General features: G+C 36.6%; 1 protein-coding gene across 1 annotated transcript; it reads left to right on the top strand.

The window, feature by feature from the left end:
• The first annotated feature begins 4,648 nt into the window (after nucleotides 1-4,648).
• Nucleotides 4,649-25,909, top strand: crispld1a (cysteine-rich secretory protein LCCL domain containing 1a). The gene is made up of 15 exons (XM_084398283.1): nucleotides 4,649-4,932; nucleotides 8,770-9,084; nucleotides 16,691-16,809; nucleotides 17,128-17,260; nucleotides 19,609-19,724; nucleotides 19,841-19,941; nucleotides 20,230-20,376; nucleotides 20,922-20,982; nucleotides 21,138-21,204; nucleotides 21,286-21,416; nucleotides 21,491-21,534; nucleotides 22,163-22,235; nucleotides 22,850-22,925; nucleotides 23,261-23,394; nucleotides 23,813-25,909. Exons 2-15 carry the CDS (start codon nucleotides 8,824-8,826, stop codon nucleotides 23,862-23,864), a joined length of 1,515 nt encoding a protein of 504 aa, XP_084254409.1. The 5' UTR covers nucleotides 4,649-4,932; nucleotides 8,770-8,823; the 3' UTR covers nucleotides 23,865-25,909.
• Nucleotides 25,910-26,201: the final 292 nt, after the last annotated feature.

Below are 26,201 nucleotides of genomic sequence, written 5' to 3'. Positions count from 1 at the left end.
GCCGCTGACCCAGAGAGAGCAGTTGTCATGTATAAAACAGCTTCACAAACATTACTTTTCAACCACACGGTATCATTATTTCTGTCTTACAATCATTCAAATGATAACAGAAGTACTGGGATAAAAGTTTATAGTTCGGATATAAACACTGATGTCATGGTAGCGATCAAATAATGATTCTTTCTTATATGATTCGTTCAGGTGCAATATTTTATTGGCCATTTCGATGCAAAGCCATGGCTGGCCGTCTTTTCTGAGGTAACCATTGCTAACACTGGAGCAATGATTGGAAGCACTTCTTTCCTCTTTTATAGCAATCAGTCTGCTCTTATAATCTAATCAGAATAATGGAGTGATTTCTCCTGACTAGCACTTGTTCACATTTTTCCGTGTGTTGATATGATTAGTGAAATGATGTTAGCAGGTCACTTTGGATCAGGGCCACAAACAGTGAAATTTGTGGTTTTGTAAAAAGATAATTTTTTTGCAGTCAGCTTTATGCAATTATTGAAATATGTAATAATGGTACTACTATATCAAATCAATGAATACATTATTGTGATACACTTGAGCCTGATAGAAGTACGAAGTTTGCTCAAGACCTGATGATCGTGTTTTGCAGCATAATTTGAAAAAGGATCCTAACGTAAGCAAGAAAATGTGACTTGTTGTACAAAGGAATTCACATGATCAGTCACAAATATGCTTATAATTCGTTACATTTATATAGCGCTTTTTCTGAGACCTCAAAGCACTTTACATAGATGGGGGAATCTCCTCAACCACCACCAATGTGCAGCATCCACTTGGATGATGCGACGGCAGCCATATTGCGCCAGAACGCTCACCACACACCAGCTTACTGGTGGAGAGGAGACAGTGATGAAGCCAGTCAGTATATGGGGATGATTAGGAGGCCATGATGGACAGAGGCCAAGGGGCAAATTTGGCCAGGATGTCGGGGTTACACCCCTACTCTTTTTCGAAGGACATCCTGGGATTTTTAATGACCACAGAGAGTCAGGACCTCGGTTTAACATCTCATCCGAAGGACGGTGCTCTTTTTGGCAGTATAGTGTCCCCATCACTATACTGGGGCATTAGGACCCACACAGACCACAGGGTGAGCACCCCCTGCTGGCCTCACTAACACCTCTTCTGTTAACAATTTATTTAATTAGTGACCTTGTGCATAATATTAAATACTGTTGTGTCATATTTAAATAATTAAAACATAGGTGTTGTTTTTAAAAAAAAAATGTATTACAACGTTACACCAGTACACTATAGAGTTGAAACATTGTACAGTCTTGACCGTACATTAGGGTACTTGCTGTAACATTGATAAAGTATGTATCATATCATTTTGAAATAGTAAGTACATTTTGTGAACAATATGTAAATGGTTATAAATGTATCAAAGCCAGAACAAAATAACATTATTATGGTGATACACTGATAGAAATAACAACACCATTTGAACCATAGACTGTAGACCTCCACCAAGAAAACGGTAGAGGGAGACATTGAGCTGTTTTTTGGTCTTGTATTTATGGGTTCATCCAGTTTATTGGGAAGTAAAAATAGACAGGACACTAACTTATATACTTATGTGTCTCATCAGCCTTAAAGTACATGTACACTCAGGAAGTAAGGGGTGTTTGGCTATGGTAATTTGGCTGTTTAACAGGGAGCCAAGTGCAAAAAAAAGTGCAAACAGACTTCAGCTTGGAAGAACCAATTCTGTCATGTTCATTTTCAATTAATTATATATCTGAATATTATGTTAAAAACATAATTTTGAAGCTTATGATGAATATGCAATGAAAAGTTCAGTTATTAATACATTACAAAATGCTATAAGTGTATATAACATATTTAAACATCTTCCCCCACTTCAAACTGTATGTCTGCACGAGTCGTTTCATACCATGTCCAATAAACATATTTAAAATTTTATATCTGATTGAATTTTTATGTTTTGGCAGCCCATGTATTATAGTTAAACTCAGAGCTGTCACTCTATGCTGTGGCTTATGAATTAATGTAGTGTTTTGTGGCGGGCTCCTGCTGGCACTCAAAGCACGTTGGCATTTCTATTTCAGTTGTGGACAGTCCTGGTCTCTTCACACAGCTATCTATCCTGATGGCTGCGGTCACAGCCCTACGCCACTGACCTACACAACCAGCTGCAAACTCTGGCTCATTGCTGTTTCAGATGTGGTAGGTCATGCTGTAGAGGCTCATTATAACATGTAAGTGCAAAGTAAAGCTGAACTCCAAAAATCACAGCTTCTGGTTTGGACAGGACAGTGAGGCTAAATATAAATTTTGAGAGTCAGCAATAAAACTGAATTTAGTTCAAATGTATACACATGAGGGATACCATAGAACAGTGATTTGCATTAAGATAAATACAAGGTGAGCTGCAAATATAGCAAATAGGGAAAATTAATATTCTGGCAAGTTCATTTACCAAATATCTAAATATAACTGGCAGTGTTGGTTAGGTCAAAAATAATGAAGGTCATTTAATGATTTTGTATGGAAACTTTGTATGGCAGTTAATTATATTTCTTGTTTATTTTTAAGATGCAGTGGGGTCCAACAGTCTAAATTAAATGCAAGGGAAAGGCTAAATTAAAATTTGTTCAAGACCTGATGATCGTGCTATTCAGCATCATTTAATAATCCCACTGGAAGCAAGAAAATGTAACTTTTTGTGCAAAAGAGTTAGCATGCTCAGTGTCACTAATTTGCTTGTTTGATTAGTGACATTTAATAATAAAAAATGGACATGCCCAAAATCCTAAACACGGTAACTTTACAATAAGGTTCATTAGTTAACATTAATTTATTCACTAACATGAACTAACAATGAGCAATACATTTGTTAAGAGTATTTATTAATCTTTGTTAATGTTAGTTAATAAAAACCCAGCTGTTAGTTCACAGTGCATTAACTAATGTTAACAAATACAACCTTTGATTTGAATAATGTATCAGTAAATGTTTAAATTTATATTAACTAGATTAATTAATGTTGTAGAAGTATTGTTCATGCTTAGTTCATGTTAACTAAGGTAGTTAACTAATTAACCTTATTGTAAAGTGTTACCCACTCAATTGTGTTCAATTGTCTTAACCACAAATTAGGTCAGGAAATTAGCAAAATTAAGCAAATGCACCACATAAAAAGTCATTGCTGTCTCAGAAAAACATCAAAGACAGAATTCAGTTTTTGGCAGGACATGGCAAGTTGTGTGTGAAATGAATCATAATGAAACATGAGTTGCATGGTGATGCTCCAGAGCGCTGTCTTCGAAAATCTGTCGAGAAATATAACAAGTGCATCTCTACCACAGTGGAGCACTGAGGGAGAGGAGTCATCGTGTCTCGGGAGCCTTTTTAGCTGCTCGTATTGGTGAGCTACTTTACTGTGAAAAGTCATTTAATGGTTTGGTGTGCAGAATGGCTTGCTTCCCACAAATGAAACGTTTTTATCTAAAGAGAAATGATCAGATGCCCAAATTGCAAAGACAACCAAGAAGTGGCTTGAGAACAAGTCCATCAGGCTCATGTTTTGGCCTATTCAGAGTCCAGATTTGAACCCTATAGTGAATATTTGGTCTCACATTCAACTTAAACTAACTGGGAAACATTTAACTACTCATAAACTGTTTGAAGTGAAACAACACAGACTCTTCTTACTGTAAAACGCTGTCTGTAAGTTTATCCACATGGCAAACTTTTAAAGAAAACAAAAGGGAAGGCTATTCCATAGAAGTATCTACAGTATTTGTGCAATTCTTGCTAATTTCCTGAGTGATTTGTGATTTAGATGGTTAAGACCATGAAAACACCACTAAATATTTACATCTGTACACTTTTAAAGCATGCTGATAATGTCAAGATGCTCTGTTGTTCAAATCAAAATGGGGAAGAAATGTGATCTGTGACTGATAGTGAATGATTTATAGTGCCACACATAGTTTGAGTATAAACTGCTGATCTTCTGGGATTTTCATGCACATCAGACTCTATAGATAGAGGACAGTGCAGACACAAAATAACAAGTGGTATTTTTGTGGGGGGATGCTGTATTAATGAGAGAGATGAGAGTAGAATGACCAGGCTGGTGCAATCCGACAAAAAGGCGGCAGTGTGTGAAATAGCCACATGTTACAACAGTGCTGTGCTGAAGAACATCTCTGAACACACAATGAACATTGAAGTAAAGTATTAGATGGCAGCAGAAAACCATTTCTTTCCAGGTTCCTAAACCCAGGTACCATTCCAGGCTATAGTGAGCACCTGCTGAAAACTATACTAGATGATCCCTGGTATGATCTTCCACAAACAATGAGTTTGAACCCAAAAGGCATCTAGACTTAAATCCAGCAAGTAATTTTGGGATGTTTCATAACAGATCTGATACAAATGATGTCAACATGGTCAGGAATTTTTCTAGCCCTTGTTAACTTCATGCCACTGAAAGTTGATGCATGCTTAAGTCAGTGGATAGCAATAAGGTGCATATTGATGATTAATTTTGCATTAGCCTCTCGCACACAAACGCGCACAATAATGTGTTTACCCATTTTGAAAATATATTCATTTGAATCCATGTTTAACGGGTGGGTCGACTGAAACGGGAGGCGTGGTTTGCAAAGAAATACGATTCTGTCAAAGAAGTTGAGTTTGGATTTAAAGAGATGTTGCAGTCTGTCCCACATAGGGGAACCGAGTTTCCTCGGCATATTTATGATCGTTAAATTGCATTTATGCTCTTACAGATGCTTTGGGATTTATGGACGAGCATTCGCAAAGCACTACTGTCACAAGACAAGCATGCTCAGTAGCCTGCTGAAACTTACAGCAAGTCTGCAGAAGAGCTGAGTGATCGTTAATTCGCTGGATACAGTAGCTCAGGTAATCAGCATTAAAATGTTGTTTTCTCGAAAACACTTGGTTCAAACAAAGTCTAATTAATGATTGCTTTATTATTGTTCTCTGACAGTGTCAAATCCTACCAAAGACTATAAATACATAGCCTATAATAGCCTAATTTATTTTATCCAGCAGCAAAATTATTTATTCTTTTATATTTTGCAAAGCCTTAATAATGTTTTGTGTTTGTCATCGTATGTAGCCTAGTCTACTTCTTATAACGCGCGTTTTTGCATTATCTTGCTATTTTAATTGTTAGTGTAGGCGTAGATATGTCAGACAATCTATGGCGTTGCGTTTTATGATAAAAAATTGTTTTAAACCTTTTTTAAATTCCGTTGCTTTCCGTTTGACACTTTTTCATAAAGGTAGGGTATACAATTCGTGAACAGTTCTTTTTAGTCGAATCTTTTTAATGTCTCAGATGAACCGGTTCAAAGATCCGATCTGAATCATTCGTTCGTTCACGATCGATCGAATCAACAACTCGCCGAAAAGTAAGTTGCTTAAGCCGAATATAAGAAATGTTCTAAATAAAACGTTGTGGAAATATGTTTATAACTTTTACTGAACATACGAAACATCCAAAAACTTTTGCAACCAAGAGATGTAAATGGGTCAATGACGTGACGTCTAAATTTTCTGTCCGATTGCATTTTTTTCTGGCAAAAATGGGTTTAAAAGCCTAAAAAGATACTGCATATTTTTAGTACCTCTCCCATGTATTTAACTTTTCAAAAACCTTTACTTATTTTTTTTTTTTTTTTTTGTTATTTAAAGTGTCAAAACATCATGTGGTGCGACCGTCCGGCCATAACTTCTGTTTTGAAAACATCTTTGAAATTACTCTAAATTTATTCAAATGTATATTCTGCACTATTTGGCATGATTTCCAAAATGTTTTGTAATCCTTTAAAAAAATTCAAAGCATTTGCATTTATATTTCCATCATAATATACAAACAAACTTTGTCCGATGATGTCCATTTTATGAAATATCATGTGGTGCGACCATCAAAGAACTACCATTTTGGGACTTATATGTTGAAAACTATTCAAACACAGGAAGTTACATCATAAACCAATTTACCAAGGACCCATGGAAGCAGCAAGCAGGTTTGTAATTCTCTCAAATTGGAAAAAAAATAAACCTTTGTAATGGTTGGTATGTAGTTGCGAAATTTGGATGTCATGTGGTATGACCTCAAAAAAAATTTAATATTAAAGTTATTTCTACAAATATATATTTTTATTATAAATTTCATAGTGACCTTTTTTGGCAAGCTAGCTTGTTTTGTTTAGGTGGCCAATTCTGTGCCTGTAAATTATGACTGAATTTGAAAATATCATGTGGTGCGACCAAATATCATGTGGTGCGACCACTGCAGACTGTTTTCAATGATAGATATATGTCCTATATTGGCAGTTTTATACTTTTATATTCAATCGACGGTTTATATAAAAAAAGTACTTTACTTTAGTATAATTTGGAATAGATTTTTATGCAATTTGGGATTTAAAAAAGAATATATTTCAGACAGTTTATGTGCACTCTTTGTACAATATGAGAAAAATGAAAGAAAAAAAATTAGAGCATGTAATTTCAGTTTAGTAATACTGCATTTATTTGTAGTGTATTTATTATTGCCTATTTATTTATTTAAAACTATTTTAATCTATTTTACCAGATGCCACTGCCTGCCAAGCTAAAAAATCCTGACCCTGCAGCAAGAGCGGAGTACCTTGATAGGAGAAGAGTGAAATATTATTACAGTTTAAAATATCTGTTTTCTATGTGAATATATAGTAAACTGTAATTTATTCCTGTGATCAAAGCTGAATTTTCAGCATCATTACTCCAGTCTTCAGTGTCACACGATCCTTCAGAAATCATTCTAATATGTAACCCTAGACCACAAAACCATTCAATGGGTCAATGTCATATGGGTAAATTTTTTGAAATTGAGATTTATACATCATATGAAAGCTGAATAAATAAGCTTTCTATTGATGTATGATTTGTTAAGATAGAACAATATTTGGCCGATACAACTGAAAATCTGGCATCTGAGGGTGCTACAAAATCGAAACATTGAGAAAATCGCCTTTAAAGTTGTCCATTTATGTTTGCGATATTGCTATATTCACTCACAAAAATAAATGTTTATAAATTTATGGTAGGACATTTACAAAATATAAAACATCTTTATTTAATATCCTAATGATTTTTGGAATAAAAGAAAAAAAATCGATAATTTTGACCCATACAATGTATTGTTGGCTATTGCCACAAATACCCTGTGCGACTGGTGACTGGTTTTGTGATCCAGAGTCACTAATGATTTGCTGCTCAAGAAACATTTCTGATTATTATCAAATTGTTCATATTTTTGTGGAAACTGTGATACATTTTATTTGTCAGGATTATTTGATGAATAGAAAGTTCAAAAGAACAGCATTTATTTGAAATAGAATCTTTCGTAACATTATAGCCTGCGCCTGAATGTGACACTGAATGTGTCCTTGATTAATAAAAGTATTAATTACTTAAAAACTAAAAACTTAAAAACTATTGACCCCAAATGTTAACTGTATACAATACTTTTATGAAATAATTTATATCTATGACATTATTATTTGTTAGAAAGAAATTCTAAGTCAAGTTAAATTAAATGGTGCACTTGTGTTTGTGATGTGAGTTTTATAAAAAAAAGTTTATTAAATGTTTATGTTCAGGAAAATTCTGTGAAATTTGTATAAAATCTGGTTTAAATAAAAAAAATTTGTATAAAATGTATTGTTCATTGATCTCTTTAAATAGATTTTTAACTATATAAGGTCTTCGTGTCATTTGGAGCGACCACTTATCATGTGGTGTGACCAATAAAAGCAATCACTGTATTAAATTTTAAATAAAATATCTTATTTCTGTGGCTGAAATATGAATCACAGATACAGTATGCTTTAGTAAATTATATTTTTAAAACATTTCTATCAGTTTTATGTGATTTACAGGAAAAATAAGTCTGTTAACTAGATTTAAGAAGGCAACTCAGAAATTATAGAACAAAAAATTAGATCATTATTTACAAAAACTCAAAAGAAATGCAAATACTTGGTTTCTAAACACTTTAATTACTAAGAACTTGTAAAATAATGTTTAAGCATGTTAAGGAAATTAATACATTTTAAGATAAATCACGGTCGCACCACATGACATTTTTTAAGGCTACGGACAATTCATCTAGATGAAAAAACACTAAAATCACTTAAATTAAATTTTTAAAATGAATTTAGGTGTACACAACATCCTTAATATTTGAACAATTGCAACAGATATTATTATTTTTAGTATTTTTAAATTGGCCTGTCGAAAATCCTTATACGTCATTGACCCAAATACATTTTTGTATTGTTTAACATGCAAGTAAAATATTTAGGTTTGAGTTAAACTTTTATAAGCTGAATCGTGGCTGCAACAAACTGAACATGGATACATACAAATACAACAGCCTTCAAATAAAACATAACTGAAAAAAAAAAAATTAATAATAACATAGTTATGTAAAATAAGTTCTGAATTGATTCAGTTCTTTGAAATTAAGTTTGTTTATTAGACTTTCCTTTAATAGTTTTTAAACTTAAGAAAGTGTGCTCTTTGTACACTCCGTAAAACATTATTCGGCAGAATGATGTTGAATATGTAGCCTAAACAAGAGCTCGGTTGAATTTTAAGAAGCCCTTGCCCATCTCTTTCTCTATCTTGTACCTGTTTTATTTCTCAGCTTTATTGCCTGACAGATCTTCCTCTTCTCAATAGTTACCTGAAGACCCTCAGACGTCATCATCACGTCATCATCAGAACTCATCCACCATGGGTCACTTAACCTCTGCATTACTGAGGGGGCTTTCTCTCTTGCTGGTGACCCAGAGTGTGTTTGCTATGGTGTTGTTTAATGCCACAGATCTTGGCATTCTCTTGGATAAGTACCTGGAAGATGATGATGGAGACTGGATGGTGGAGAGACAGCGAGGCAAGAGGGCCATCACTGCCAGTGACATGCAGGCTATCCTTGACCTTCACAATAAACTTCGAGGGCGGGTCTACCCACCAGCTTCAAATATGGAATACATGGTAAAACGTCTCTTCTCTGCTACATATGATCAAATATGGTGAATAACATGTATTAGGAAGAATTATCCACTCAAATTTTTCTTTAGTTTAGTGGTAAGTGTACACATAGAACTTTGCAATCTATTTTGCATTAATTCGTTTTGCAGTCAGCTGTTACCTTTGTGGTTTTGGTATTGCACAGAAACCTATAATTTCAAATTCACGACCTAGTCAATTTGCAAAACAATTCTGTAGCCTATTCAACATATCACAAAATGGTTTGAGAATTTATTATCTTGTGATATAGAGCAACATGAAATTCCCTTTTTATTATATGTGACGAGCAAGCAGTAGATTTTAATAAGCAGTCATAATGACTTGCATTTAAGATTAAGATGCACAGTGTAGCCTGTATAATGTTGTGATTGGAAACCAGTCTCCATATGCCTGCTTTTTTTAGAAAAGCCTTGAAAAAGCTGCTTAACCCTGTTAAGCCTGACATATGAAATAATAGTCTGAAAAAATCTGCTTTTTAATGAAACAGTTTTGTGAACCTTTAGACAAAATATAAAAGAAAAGCTTTTAAAAAGTTTGCATATGTTTAATGTTTTGTATCGTAATTGATATATCATGCTTTTATCTCCTACTGTATAATATACGGTGTATATGATATAGTGAGAATATGGAGCTCAAACTCAAGGAGGGAAAAAATATTCAGAGGCCCAAACTGAGTAAAAACATGCCATTTTTAATTATATATGGCCAAGAAGCAGAGGTGTAAAGAGTTTCCATGTAAACCATACTTGAGTAAAAGTTCAGATACCTTACTGCGAAAATGTAATGACTCCATTACATGTTAGTCACCAATTCCAATACCACTTGTGTAGTCTTACCTCCGGTTTCACAGACATCGCTTAAGCCTAGTCCATGTCTAAAATGCACGTTTGAGCTGTTTTAACTGAAAGCAACTTGCACTGACATATTTTAAAATATATCAGTGCCATTGTTTTGTCTAAAGATTCACACCATTAATAGGTGTAATAAGGTCTAATCCTGGCTTAATCTAAGCCCTGTCTGTGAAACCAGGCCTTAGAGTATCTGATTTTAACAGTAGGCTACTTGAGTATTTTACTTGTAGTGAATGTAGGCTTTAATATCCACTAGTGCTCAACACCTAAGAGACACACCAGTGAAAATATTTGTAAAGAGAGAAATCATAAACCTGAACACCTCAAAATTGCAATAAATCAAAGTCAACACAACAGCCTCTTAAACATCTACAACACTTAAAGGGATACTCCACTTTTTTCGGAAATATGCTCATTTTACAACTCCCCCAGAGTTAAACAGTTGAGTTTTACCGTTTTAGAATCCATTCAGCCGAACTCCGGGTCTGACGGTACCACTTTTAGCATAGCTTAGCATAGATCATTGATTCAGACGAGTCCAGTAGCATTTCTTTCAAAATGACCAAAGAGTTTCAATATTTTTCCTATTTAAAACTTGACTCTTCTGTAGTTAAACCGTGTACTAAGATCGACGGAAAATGAAAAGTTGCGATTTTCTAAGCCTATATGGCTAGGAACTACTCTCATTCCGGCGTAATAATCAAGGAACTGTGCGGCCGTACCATGGGTGCAGCAGGCGTAGTGATATGACGCAGCGCCTAAAAATAGTCCCCAGCTCGGTAACTTCTTCCAACGTGACCGGGACTAAGTTTGTCTAACCTATTAGACCTATTTTCAGGCGCTGCGTCATATCACTACGCCTGCTGCACCCATGGTACGGCCGCACAGTTCCTTGATTATTACGCCGGAATGAGAGTAGTTCCTAGCCATATCAGCCTAGAAAATCGCAACTTTTCATTTTCCGTCGATCTTAGTACACGGTTTAACTACAGAAGAGTCAAGTTTTAAATAGGAAAAATATTGAAACTCTTTGGTCATTTTGAAAGAAATGCTACTGGACTCGTCTGAATCAATGATCTATGCTAAGCTATGCTAAAAGTGGTACCGTCAGACCCGGAGTTCGGCTGAATGGATTCTAAAACGGTAAAACTCAACTGTTTAACTCTGGGGGAGTTGTAAAATGAGCATATTTCCGAAAAAAGTGGAGTATCCCTTTAACACTGAATTAATCTCAAGTGCTCAACAAGGCCATAAGTAAACCAATATCCTTCAAAAAGGTCTCTTCAGTATAACAGATAAATAATGTAATGTTAAGTAAAATTAGTCAAAGTATACTTGCATTGGACCAGCTGGTTTTGTCCTCATCACCGACTGCAGTCATAACCTCATCTCATAAATCAAAAACCTGCGATTCACAACTACCTGCTAATGCATTAAAAATCCATGTAAAGTAGCCTTGTTGACAAGTTTGGGTGAGTAAGGGCAAAACATACATGATATAGTACCTTCAATGCCCTATAGATGGCGATATTGCTTCTTTATAGCAGAAATAAACTGCTGCAGAGAAAGTTAGGTATCATGGAAAATGTAACAAGTAATTTCATTACTCAATACTTATCGCAAATGTATTGGAGTAAAGAGTACATATACTTATTCAAAAATGTAGTCAAGTAGAGAGTAAAAGTTGCTAATATCTTTGATACTCAGTAAAACTACAAAGTAGCCAAAACGATACTTAAGTACAGTATCTAATTACATTTACTCAAATACTTTACATCACTGCCAAAAAGTAATATGAAATTCTGATAGCTTGTAGTGTAAATCAATGAGCTTTTGGAAACAGCAAACTACTTAAAACTACAGTACATACAGTAAAATGCATTTAAATATATCAGTTGTCATTCTATATCTTCCAATAACATATTTTAGTAATATGATATTCAAATGCTAATTTTTATGATCAAAGCACTAAAGTTTTAATTGTAGGGTGCAAAACATAATGCAAATCAATACAATGATGATTGAGAGATGTACCTGTTAAATCATAATTGATTCTTTGTGTTTAGGTTCTGTCTTCCCTATGCCTGTCATTTTAACCAATTTTTTTTTTACAAAAACAATTTACAGACAATTGGTGTCATTGCAGAATAGAAATAAGGTAACAAAATAAGAACATTGAAACATTAGTACAGCTTCACTGAGCTTATTGCTTTGTCTAAACTAGTAACTTATAAGTTTTTGATGTCTTTGCTCAAGCACTTTTTCAATGAGCTGTATTAGACTAGAGGACCACATACTTGCAGACACTCACTAACAAACTTACTTTAGTAAAGCACATATATTTTGTTCTGTCTGAAGGATCATTGTCGAGTTCGAAGATTAATTATTATTACCATTGTTCTTCCAGTCTGTCTGTGAAATTGACAAATAACCCTTCATCAGAATGTTGACTCCTATAAACCAGCAGCATGACTGGATATAAACCAGCAGAATGTCAGTATCTTAAGTGTTGTATAACAAATGCAGTTAAATATTGTTTCAGAAGCAGTGTTTCCTCATGCTTCTTCAGGCTGGCTTAGCACAAAACATTCCAACTCCCTTGAGGTATTAGAAAGAAAGAGTCATATTTCATTCAAAAACTAACATTTTGGCATCATTTACATCTCATGTTGTTGGCATGTTCTTCACAATATCTCCTTTTGTGTTCCCCAGTAGGAAAAAAAAAAAAAACATGTTTGGAACAACATGACAGAATTTTTTGTTTGTAGAAATTATCCATTTAAGGTGTGTCTAAATTTGCTTTGTTTTACACTACTGGTCAGAAGATTAGAATTTTTTTAAATATATTTATGAAAGTCATCTCTCATACTCACCAAGGCTGCATTCATTTGATTAAAAAAAATACAGTAATAATGTGAAATATTACAATTTAAATTAACTCTGGTTTCCATTGTAATATGTTTAAAAATGTAATTTATTCCTTTGATGGCAAAGCTGAATTTTCAGCATCATTAGTCTTCAGTGTCACCTGATCCTTCAGAAATCATTCTATTATGATGAGTTGGTGCCCAAGAAACATTTATTATTATTATCAATGTTGAAAACACTTGTGCTGCTTAATATTTTTCCTCTCCAGGATTCTTTGATGAATAAAAAGTTCAAAAGAACAGCAGCTATTTTAAATAGTTATTTTGCAACATTTATTAATTTCATAAATGTCTTTACTGTATTTTTTTTTTTAAATCAATTTAATGTGCTTTTGCTGGATAAAAGTAAAAAAAAAAAAAAAATCTTACTAACCCCAACCTTTTGAATGGCATGTATCATGATTTCCACAAAAATAAAATAAAATAAAATATTAAGAAGCAAAAACTGTTTATTCAACGTTCATAATAATAAGAAATGATCTTAGAATGATTCCTGAAGGATCATATGACACTAAAGACTGGAGTAATGATGCTGAAAATGCAGCTTTGCTATTACAGGAATAAAGTAAATTTTAAATTATTGCCAGTTATAAAACAGTTATTTTAAATTGTAATAGTATTTGACACTATTGCTGTTTTACAATTTGATTATATATTTTTTAATTTATTTTTTAAAATAAATGCAGCCTTGGTGAGATCAAGAGACTACTCTCAAAAAGATTTAAAAAAATTATGATTTCAAACTTTTGACCAGTAGTGTAGAAGAACCAAACCAAAATTAGGATAGAATTTGAAGCTGGATCCTTGCATGCTAAAGAAAACAGGACCATGAGACTAACCCAGCTTAGACCTTTACGTCAGAAAATGAATAAATAAATAAATAGGTGCATGCAGCATGAGCAGTAAGAGCCCATTTATATTGCAGCTTTTCAGAAAGACGGGCAGCGGTTTGAGAGATTGTTAGCTGGGTGTCGGGAGTGGAGTTTGGGCAGCTCAGCAGAGTGAGAGTAATAGGAAAGGTGTGATGGATGTGGAGACATGGAATGTGATGATGCGCGGCTCCAGCCCTCCACAGCCTCTTACAATAACCGATTCTGAATTCTAGGCAAAACAGCAGAATTCTAGACTCCAGCAGGGAAATCCAGCAATCAACAGACCCTCATTTCAACAGGAACCCACTCTTATTCCCACACGCTGTACAGCGGCTACATTTACTCTACGTTTCTCATTTAAAACTTTCACTGAGGCTCTTTTGCCACTCAACAGAAAAAAACTGAGCTCCTGAGGGACATTGGAAATTTTTCATTTTCTTGGAATTTGACCAGATGATAAAAAAAACGTGCAGCTGATGAGGTGTCAAATGATGTAAACAATGGTGTGTGAAAGAGTGTGAGTGTCTGCACTGACGGGATGTGTTTTCCTTTATTGGTCCTGTCTAAGTGCGGTCGGATTCTTTGGGGCCTCCCATACCGAGAACACTGTGTAAACAGAATCAGAGAAATATCAATTAACTACATGTACTTACTATAGGGTTAAGGATTTGGTTTAGGGTTAGTTACTTGTAATACTGTAATGCATAATTTACTGTTATTACTATAGTAACTACATGTAACGTAACTGTCACCTTAAAATCAAAGTGTTACTGGTAGGTCTACTTACAATGAAAGTGAATGAAGCCAATCCGTAAATGTTAAGATATGCATTGTTTCAATAGTACAGACACAAGACATATACAAAATGTGTGTTAATTTTATTTTAATGTGAAACCATTGCTTAAATGCCAAAAATGTATCTTATTACTTAAAGATGCAGTCCGTAGTTTTTCCTCTTTGTCGCCATCTCTGTTCGAAATCTGCAATTGCAGTTATTCGCGGAATTATCAACTTTATGACACGGCACAGCACCGGATGAATCCAATGTTTTGAGGAGAATGTGCGACTGTCAGTCACCGCGCCTGTGTGGATACTGTCATTCGGAATCACAGATTCTGCTTTTTGGAAGTATTACCAACATAATAATTTTCACCGGACAATGTCATCTGATCATGTAACATCCCCTTTTGTTCTGACCAACTAAGGGGAAAAAAGCATTGCAGTAAATCGTGCTAATTAAATCTAACGTTCGTTAACCTGTCCAGCAGAAAAAAAGTTGTCTCTGCGTCCGCTTTGAACCGCTTGAAAACACGGAGTTCACGGCACCTTTCAAAAGTCTTTTGCATTTTACAACGGGTGAATCTCCAGTTGTCACTGGTGATTGTTGTTTGAACCTTTCTGGATCCGCCATCAAATTGATAAGTTTAATTATATCAAGTGCTGTGAGAAAATTCTGTAAATCTCCACCTCCATCATCCTCACATGCAATATAGCCTACTCGCCGGGCCACATTGTTTGTGTACAGACGTGACGTAATGACGCAAAGACATGCTCGAATTTCCCACGGAAATCCACCAGTACCACTGGAATTAAAAACATTATTACAAGCTTACCGTTTTCAATCGAGCTAAGGCAAGCAGATCGTTTTGAACACTGGCTGGTTATGTACTTGCTCAAAAATGTATTTTGGATCATTTTTAACCCAAAAAAGTCACGGACTGCAGCTTTAAGGTTTTTAAGGTAACGCTTTATTTTGATACTTCACTTTAGACATTCTTCTAACTATAAGTAACAGTGCAACTACATGTCAACTACCAGTCATTAGATTATTAGTAGACTAGTCTGCCTAATATCTGCTAACACTTTATTTAGATTTTTCCCCAACAGACATTCTACTGACTATAAGTAACTTTACAAGTACTGCATTTTTTGTATAAAAGGTGCTAGATGTTTTTACAACTTTGTTCTCATGACAATGTAATGCCTAAAACTTAAATGAAAAGAACAACTTTACAGCTTCTTGTATTAAATGCCGAATATACCTTTAACTCTACAGTATAAAGGCCCACTTTGATGGGTTGCTTAGCAAACCAAGCCGACATCCTGTTGGCAGGTGCTCACTTCAAGGATTAATGTCTCAGGCAATTGTTTCAGCTATTTTGGGGACCTTTTTGGGCCAGATTTACCACTGGACTGTGCTTTGGGACTTCTTTGGGAAAAAGTGTAACATGAATGGGCAGTGACGGGGCAGATAACTCCCCGGTCACCCCCGCCTCAATACTGGCTCAGATTTCTCTCCAACCTTGAGTTTTGTATGCTTTCCATTCAAGGTGAAAGTGCCGTTTTGCTTTTCCATGTGGGTCAGATAGACATAAAAATGCTTAGATTGGTGAGTGATCTTGAACGGTGTAGCGTGTAACCAAATCTAGGAACAGAGCAGGAAATACAGAAGACAAAGGCATATGGAGAACATTACTGTAGTCCAGTGGTTCTCAAACTTTTTTTGTTTAAATCCCCTGCAGTACCTGTGTGCCTTAACCCCCAGTCAGGCGCGCCCCACACTTTGAGAGCCACGTCTGTATCCAAAAAATGATTGTGCCTTTTGAATCAGTGCACAAGAAAAATAAACCAAGAGGTGGACCAGAGAGAAACCTTGTTCTTTGTACAGCCTGCAAGCACTCATTGTATTGAAGGCCAGCTAAAGTCAACTGAATCTATAAAAACTATCATGACTGAATGTCATACAGACTAAAACAGCCATTGACTTTAGTACTATTATATAATTTTTTTTATGTTAACAACCTTATAATCAGGTCATAATTACAACTACGCATGCAAAATATTAGGGATTTGTTTCTGTAATGCTCTGCTTGCCACCAATTTTGTCTGAATCTCAGCCCTGTCTCTGCATTTCTTTTAGGTGTGGGACACTGAACTGGAGCGTAGCGCTGAGGAATGGGCCGAGACCTGCCTGTGGGAACATGGCCCATCTGGTCTGCTGCCTCAGATTGGTCAGAACCTGGGAGTGCACTGGGGAAGGTCTGATTGTGCTTTGTTGCTTTATAGCCATGTGAGCTTAATAGTCAACACATTGTGATATCTAAACTACTCTATTAAAAACCCTTAAAAAAAATAAATCTTTCCCAAACTCTTGAATGGTAGTGTACACGTCAGTCTGACAATCTTCCTGTCTACGTGGACAGTTCTTTGCTAGAGTTCATTGTGGACAACCAACCCATATGATGTTTTGTCTAAGACCTGGCTATGCATGACTATGTTTTGGTGGTTTTATTCTGCATTAGACAAAGCATGAATTTTAAGTTATTATTAATTATGCTTTTTTAATGTTCACTCCAGGTATCGTCCACCTACTTCTCATGTGCAAGCCTGGTATGATGAGGTCAAAGACTACTCGTTCCCATACCCCCAGGAATGTAACCCTCACTGTCCTTTTAGGTGCAGTGGTCCAGTCTGTACCCACTACACTCAGGTAGATATAATGACTAGAACATACCTCATAAGCATTCATGTGGGCAATTAGGTGCATCAATTACATTGATGGATTTGACAGATCTGAAAACAATTCTGAAATTTTTGAGAGGGCAGTGAAGGAATTTTAATACCAATGTAATATGTGCTCTCCTTCTGGTTGTCAACACTTCAGCTGTAGCCTTTTTAAATAGTTTGGAGTTTAACCAAAGCTTTTGGAGAACACCAGACAGGAGGGCATTAAAGCGTTTCTTTCTGCAACCAGTGAACATGAATGCCAATATCTGTGTGCCTCTTTGACGGTGATTCTTAGATGTTATAAGGCAGTTGTAGTAACTGTGAATTTTGAAGTGATATTAAAACTAAAGAGATTTTAAGATAGAACCTTGAAGAACATCACAAGTTTAGCTGAGCCGCTGTCACAGTTATCTGGACTCATTCATCTTTAGTTTCACTTTCATGGACTTTCAGTTTGTTTTCATCAGTCACATGTGTTCCTTTGGAGTTTTCTCATCAGTTCTCATGGACACTCATCAGATCATCACACCTGTTCGTCATCTCCGGTTGTCTTGATGGTTGTTGTTTGTGTGTGCGTGTTACACACACTGTTACGTTGCTTTCCTCTTCATGGATTACCTTCATTAAAAAATACCCTTTTGTTCATTGAAACCTTTTTGAACTCACCTTCATCCTCATCATCTTCATCGAGTGACAGAACATACAACCCAAATGGAATATGCTGCAAGATCTGGCTCGTGAGAGGCAGTTTTTTTTAACCTTCACTGGACAATTCTGCCTTCTTACGTCTCCAGCCCCTTTGATGACGAGACCCTGAAGTCACTGTTCTGGATCAGGGCAAATTACCATCACCCCGTAGACCTCCCAGACACCTCTGGGCTTAACTGGAGGGACGCTATCGTTGACTTCAGTGCGGAGGTATCGTCTCCCACCCTATCCCACCCCATTTCGGATTTTTTATTGCTGTTCCTAGACAGCACTATGGACTGTATGAACTTTCTTCCTGTTTCCTCTGAACCTTCATCGCTGTTTCTAGACAGCAGAGACACCTGCATGGAAAATGTTTTGTTACCTTCAACCGTCTAGCCATCATCTGCCTCCGTCACCGCCCTGCTCAGCCAGTCCTCCAGCCCCGCCTCTGCTGGAGGTTGTCAGCCCTTCGCCATCTCCTGCAATGCCAAGATTGTCTTGCTCCGTTGACCTGTCGGCTCAACCTTGGCCCCTCCCATCCGAGGATCCACCAGACACCCTCGGCCTTACAGCTCCACCGTGTTCCTTCGTCCCACCAGCTCCTCCTTGGTCAGTCGTCACTCCTCCTCCACCACGGACCTTCCGCTTCGCTCCGTTCCTCCACCCCTACGGCTGCTCTTTTTAAGGCCCTCTTTCCCTTCGTGTACGCCTCGGCCCTCCATCACACCGGCATCGCCTCAGTCCGGCTCCTCGTCAGATGATCGTCGCCGCGACATCACCTAGGCCTTCTGTGCCAGCGATGTCACTTTTCTCCATTGGCTCACTGTCTGCGCCCTGGGATCCATCAGCTCGGTCTCCGTCGGTCGTCCCTGAGTTTACATCAGCCTCCACGCCACATTGGCTCCTCCCTCCCTCATCTCCACCATGGGCTTTCGTCGCTGGGCTCTGGGTCTGTGCCGTCGGATGCCCTTTATTATCACCTCCGGGAGTCTCGTCGTCCGAATAGCACCATCCCCTCATCATCACCTGTCTCCTTCACTGTGTCATCGCTTCGGCCACCTCCAAAGTCCCCTCCTTGTTTTCATTTCAAGACCCTTTTGTTCATTGAAACCTTTTTGAACTCTCCTTCATCCTCATCATCTTCATCGTGTGACAGCCGTGGCCATATGGCAACAAAACAAAAAAAGCAGTTAAAGCCTACCAAAACTACCAAACGATTAAAGTGTAATTTAAAGTAATAATTCACCCAAAATTAAAAATCTGTAATTAACACTTTTTCAAGAATCTTCACTCAACTCTTTTCCATACAATAACAATTAATAGCAACCATGATCCTAGTCTGTTAAACTCCAAATAGAAGAATGGACAGTAGTACAGTAGACAACCTAAATTCAATCATTTTCTCACACAAAGCATTTCTTATGGTTTCAAAAGAATTATAGCGGGAAAAATAGCTAATCATATGGATATAAAAGCTACAGATTGCTTGAGGTTATTGTATAGACAAGAGTAACCTATGCAAATAGATTCAAATTCATTGTGCTGAAGATATGCCTAAGGTCATTAAATTATACCAACCAGATTACTTACTGTATAGTCAGATATAATTGATTGACTGTTTTGCTTCCTTGCTTATTCCAGCTTGTTTGGGCAACTAGTAGTCGAATTGGCTGTGCGATCAATGTGTGCTACAACATGAATGTGTGGGGCCAGATTTGGGCAAAAGCAGTTTATCTTGTGTGCAACTACTCACCAAAGTGAGTTACTTATTTGTTATTCTTCATATATTATTAAATACTGTACTCATTCTCTCATTTGTATTTTGATAGCTTGTCAATGTTGTCTCTCCTTCTCTGTGTTTTGTTTTGTGTAGAGGTAACTGGTGGGGATATGCCCCATATAAACATGGCACCCCTTGCTCTGCCTGCCCATCTAGCTATGGAGGAGTTTGCAGAGAAAACCTCTGTTATAAAGGTTTGGAGCTTATATTACTGTAGCTTCCAACTTTGCCCATACATACACTACTGTTCAAAAGTTTAGGATAAGTAAAATGTGTTAACATTTAAATTGTTACAAAAAAGTTTTTTTTTTTTCAAATAAAGGCTGTACTTTGGAAATTTCTATTAATCACTGGCCCTAAATTTTGAATGGTAGTGTATATACATTGTTTAATCAATCATTTATTGATTGCTTGATGATTTCAAATGTACCATAACTTGATCCAGGCAAAATGGAAGACTCATTTCTTTATTTCTTTTTCAGGTGATGGAACAAATAGACAAAGCCCACGTGAGGAAACAGACGAAAGAAATTCTATAGAACCTGAGGCCCCTCATAGCCCTGGACCCCATTTACGGGCCCCAAGTCCTACCAGACGCCCAAATGCAGTTGTGAGCAAAGAGCAGATGTGTAAGCTGTAGTTCACTGATTATACTTTTTAGAGTCATGGGGGAACCACTTTCAGAAATAAAAGTTGTGCTTGAAAAACTATTTCTGTTTCATCTTAAAAAAAAAAAATTCTGAAAGTGTCTGCACCCAAAAATTGCTGGCTCTTAAACGTATTTCTGTTTAACTCAGATTGTTTTGATCATGTTCACCAGGCATGGATCTGTCAATTAATTTTATTTTTTATTTTATTTTTTCAAACATATATTTAATATTGCAAGTGCAGCAGGGAGGTTTTTTGTTCTCATAATGGTGATCACCCTGCTGAGTGTGTTTGCTTTGGGGACGATGAATACTTGTGGGTTTTAAATTGCTTCCTTTGCTGAAAGGGGGTTTGGACTGAAAGCTGAGATCTCCTGCTGTTGGCCACCATGAACTCCTGCTGGAATTCCACAGCTTGCTTTTACAGAACTGCAGGAACAGAGCTGTGCATTTCTGCAGTGCTGCTAAACTATACAGCATGTCTAAACACAAATGAACCACCTGTGTTTCTTTTCTCCTTTGTGCAGCACAGATTGTGACATGTGACACAAAGCTAAGAGACCAGTGTAAAGGCACCACATGTAATAGGTGAGATAAAATATTTCATTTAAATATATATATATAACCTTAAAACGTCATTTAGGCCATTTTATTGGCACTAATAATAATAGTTCCTAACTACTCGATCTATGTGCCATAATTCTAAAGATCTGTATGCAATTTTATCTTTAATTTCTGCAAAGGTACGAGTGTCCTGCTGGTTGTTTAGACAGCATTGCAAAAGTGATTGGAACAGTGTATTATGACATGGTAAGTGTGACATAAAGATTTTTTTTTTTCTCAGTTTATCATGTCTTGTGTAGTTCATGCTGACAACATCTTCGCCCTCAGCAATCCAGTATTTGCCGGGCAGGTATTCATTACGGTGTCATTGACAATGATGGAGGCTGGATGGATGTCACAAGACAGGGCAGGAAAGACTTCTTCATCAAATCATACAAAAATGGACTTCAGTCCTTTGGGTAAGCAATCTGTTCAAGATTGAATTTCATGCACATTAGAAACAACTCCATCTAACATAATGAAAATGTTACAGGAAGTACCAGAGTGCCAATGCCTTCACAGTATCCAAAGTGCCAAGTAAGTTTTAAATGAGTTTTTCAGTTAAAAAAATAAAAATAAAATATATATAATATATATATAATTTTGATTGGTCAGCTGCAGCATTCAGAAGTTAATTATTTCATATAATGGCTTCGGTCTTAAAATGTTTTTTTTTTAAATGTTTTTTCAGCATTATTACTTCACTGTCACATGATCCTTCAGAAATAATTTTAATATGCTGATTTGGTGCTCAAGAAAAGAAATATTATTATTGTCAATGTTTTAAACAGTTGTGCTGCTTAATATGTTTGTGGATATATACTCTTTTTTTCTCAGGATTCTTTGATGAACAAAGTTCAAAAGAACAGCATTTATTTGAAATAGAAATCTTTGGTTATTTTATAAATGTCTTTACTGTCACTTTCGATCAATGCATCCATTTCTAAATAAAAGTATTAACTTTTTTTTAAAACAGCCCAAACTTTTAAACAGTAGTGTAAATATTTAGCTGTAGCTGAGTAAGAAGCTCAACAATGACCAGCCAGTCAGTTATTATCGCAAAATAAACCCTGACATAAGTGATCAGGACCGCAATGTGTATCACCCTGGAAGGGTTACATAAAGTACCTTTACTAATAATTTCACAATCTTTCCTTTGTTGCAGTAAAAGTTATCACATGTGAGACTACAGTTTCTGTGCTGTGCCCTTACCACAAGCCTGCAAGACACTGTCCTAGGTAAAAATCTGTAATGAACCAAACCTCCAGCTGAAATGTTATTTTATCTTAAAGGAACACGCCGACTTTTTGGGACTTTAGCTTATTCACCGTATCCCCCAGAAGTCCATACATACCCTTTTCATCTCTGTGCATGCCGTAACTCTGTCTGACGCACCCACCTCTAGCCTAGCTTAGCACAAATTACTCCGCCCAAGTAGCAGTGCTTCGCCTTCTGAGAATATAGTTCCCAGTATGTATACGGTTAGAAGATGGTTGTCTCATGTGATCTTGTTATTTGTACACGCTGTGACTATACAAACCACAACATGTAAATAGGAAAATGTTGGCGTTATTTTGTCACTTATTGGGAGCAGTATGCTAGCTGGAGCCGTTTACCTCCAGTCTTTGTGCTAAGCTAGGCTAGCGGTGGGTGCGTCAGACAGAGTTACGGCACGCACGGAGATGAAAAGGGTATGAATGGACTCATCTAACTCTGGGGGATATGGTGAATAAGCTAAAGTCCCAAAACGTCGGCATGTTCCTTTAACAGTTTTGAAATAAAACTTGCCAATAGCATTTGAAATGTCATTTGAAAAAGTAAAACTTTCCAACCTGTGTTGTCTTCCCACAAGGATTTACTGTCCTCGCAACTGCCAGCAAGAAAATCGCCACCTTTCTCGAGTCATTGGCACCGGAATTTATTCAGATGTAAGCTTTTTTTATTTTTCAAAATCAAATTTAAAGGGATAGTTCACCCAAAAATGAAAATTCTGTCATGATTTACTCTGTATGAATTTATTTCTGCTAAACACAAAAGAAGATATTTTGAAGAATATGGGTAACCAAACAGGCCCAGGGCCCCATTGACTTCCATAGTATGGAAAAAAATATTATGGAAGTCAATGGGGCCTATCAACATTCTTCAAAATATCTTCTTTTGTGTTCAGCAGAAGAAAGAAATTCATACAGATTTGGACCAACATGAGGGTGAGTTAATGACAGAAGATTGCTGTCCCACTAAAGACTATGCATGTGTTTTTCAGAAATCTAGTATATGCAGGTCTGCAATTCATGCTGGCGTATTAAGCAACGGGTCAGGTGGTTACATTGACGTGATGCCCACAGACAACAGGAAGCTGTACATTTCCTCATACCAGAATGGCATAGTCTCAGAAAGGTAAGTTTTATCCCCAAACTGGCCCATGTGCACTTGGTGTAAGGCAGAGTATGGGGCAGCCTGTCTCTCCTTAAGCTTTTAAAATCACAGGCCTTTTTTGAGAAAGCTGATTAGGGTAGAGCTGTACCAGTGGTTCCACTCCAAGCGTGATAGAGTAAACTTTGTAAGTCACTTTGAAGGTATGCTTGCTAATGGTAGACAAAATCATGGATGAATGGGCATGTTACAATTATGTTACTTCACAATGGCGTGTAATGACAAAATGAACATATCCATCCCATCAAATCAACACAAAGGATTTTTATCATAAACATCTTCTTACACTAAATAAGCTTTTCACCAAAAGTGGTCATTATGAACACAATAATATTTAAGGGTTGGGAAGCATTGCTTATTTAACCTCTGTGTTCTCTCACAGCCTGCAGAACCCCGCGGGAGGCAAAGCATTCAGAGTATTCGCAGTTGTTTGAGCGTGTGCTGAAATCGCGGCCACTCATCAACTCGTTCTGTTGATTAGGCTGTAATAGTGGCCATTGTGAGACCTGTTCTGCTCTAACCAGCCTATACTGTATTTCCTTTCACACAAATGAACTAAGAATTTGCTGTATAGGCTGAGACCCTCTCCAATGCATCAAGCCGATTAGCCATTGTATTGCCTAAAAAGCATGTAATTAGAGGATCGTCAGGGAATATGGTGTCTGTATTGCAGAGAAAAAGCACTTAAGTTGAGTTTTAATCTTCCATTGTTTTCATAAAGAACATTTCAGAGACTATTATAGCATATCTACGATATATTTTAGATAGAAACTTGTTAAGTTGTCTCTCATGTATACATTTATGTTAATTTTTCCACTGTATTTATATATGGACTGAAAGGACTGCTGATAAGGTTTTAGAGTTTTTGCTGATTATTTTGATAATAAAGAATGCGGAAATAATCCTGCAGGGCAGGAGTTTACATCTAAAAACATCCAAGAAAACGTTATATGAAACGTCCAGATTATTAAACACTGTAAATAGCTTGTTTTGAATAGCTTGTCTTAATAGTATTCATTGTAATGAGGTGCTGTGTACTGTATCATAAAACAACTTTATTATCATTTAATGTTTTTTATAGGTTACTAAAATCTAGTGTTTATATGATGTCCAAATTAATTTGAGGTGCTTTTTTGTTTGTAATTTTTTTTGGAACATTTACATTTTCTTAAAGTCGACATGAAACGTAAGTTGCGATCGTCAATTCTTCCCCATTATGACGTACTGTATATCGGAGTGAAACTGCTTCTCGAACAAGAAAAAAATGTAGGGCAGGACTTGAGTTTGTCAATCGGGAATTAATTGGATCGTTGTGGTTTGTTATTGCTGTAATGCGAGTGACAGGTTGTGCCATCCTCACGCCAGTAAATTGGATTTTCATGGTGACTTCAATGGAGTGGTTCTGAACTGATGGGTCACACCCCAAAAATGTGTTGCAGATCTGTTCCAATGGGAAAAAATCGAACCATATAATTGGGTGAACGTGATTTAACCAAGTACAACATGTTCCTGGATCAACGTCTTTGAACAACATTCCAATCAACCAATCAAATTTGAGGAACAAGTTTACAGTTTGTGTATAGTTTAGGCTTACAACCAGGGTTAGGTACTTCTACATCAGTGAACCTATCATTTCCCTCTGATATTAGGGACAACTTATGGGTAGGGGTAGGTTTAGGGGTAGGGATAGGGTTAGGACTATGTTCTAACAGAAAGACTCGGGAGGCAAAAAAATTTAACAGCCCAGCAAGCAAGTATTATGATATAAAGTTCTTTGGCGTAGGCCTCGTCCGTAGCTCGCAACCCGAGGGTACGGAATCTGTATTTCCTGCCTGAAGACGCAGGCAGGGGCGCAGCCGACCCCCTGGGAGGTATGGGAAGGGACCATCCTGGTGGTGGTTGGGAGGATGTAGGTGTCAGCATCTGCGAACTCAGACATGTGTAAGTACCGATCTTTTATACAAAAAATATTAGAACACGATTGGATAGATGAGAAGGTAATAGGTGACGTAACAATCGAGTCTTCCCGGCAGAACTTACGCTAAAGCTTTAATTTCTAGGATCAACAAAGATTTTTTTATCCAGGAGCATACCTTACTTGGCAAAATCACGTGCATATTTTGGGTAATTGTGCAAAAATGAATAAGCATATCCACTTTTAAAACAGAGGAAAATGTGTATATTGTTCTTAACGTCAAAAACCAGCTGTTACCCACTGTCTTACATTAGTGAAATGTAATGGTCAAAATGTCCTTTGTCTTTTGTGTTGCAATTTATGAAGCACTGCTCAAAGTTACTTTCCATGTGGAAAGAGAGAATTTCCAAAAGTGTCCTGTGGCGATTGGCACTTTACATCGTCCTCCCCTTACAATGTCTGTTATAATGGCCTTGTATAATGTATGCATACGGTTGTACAAATTATTTGTTTTCTACCTCACATTGTTTAAGAAACATTTTACAATAAACTTAATCAGTCTCTTTTATGCCTTTTTAACTGAAAACATAGCGTTTTCAGCTCCTAATGTGAATTTTTGTTGTTGTTGAAACACTGGACTAGCACAATGCATGGAATAGAGAAATGATTGAGGCCATCTGTCTGTAATGAAAACCAGATGGAATAATTTTCAGTGTTTACTGCTCTCTCACCCTCAAAGTAACAGCTGAAACAAATCCCTTATGGATTATAGAATCATTTTATTGAGGAACACACTTCCACATTACTTTCATTCATTCAGGTTGATGGATGCTGTAGATCTAATTTGGTAGAAGAA

Source organism: Rutilus rutilus, assembly GCF_951802725.1.
Source record: "Rutilus rutilus genome assembly, chromosome: 24".
In the NCBI taxonomy this organism is placed as follows: domain Eukaryota; kingdom Metazoa; phylum Chordata; class Actinopteri; order Cypriniformes; family Leuciscidae; genus Rutilus; species Rutilus rutilus.
This window is presented reverse-complemented; position numbering and strand designations above follow the sequence as displayed.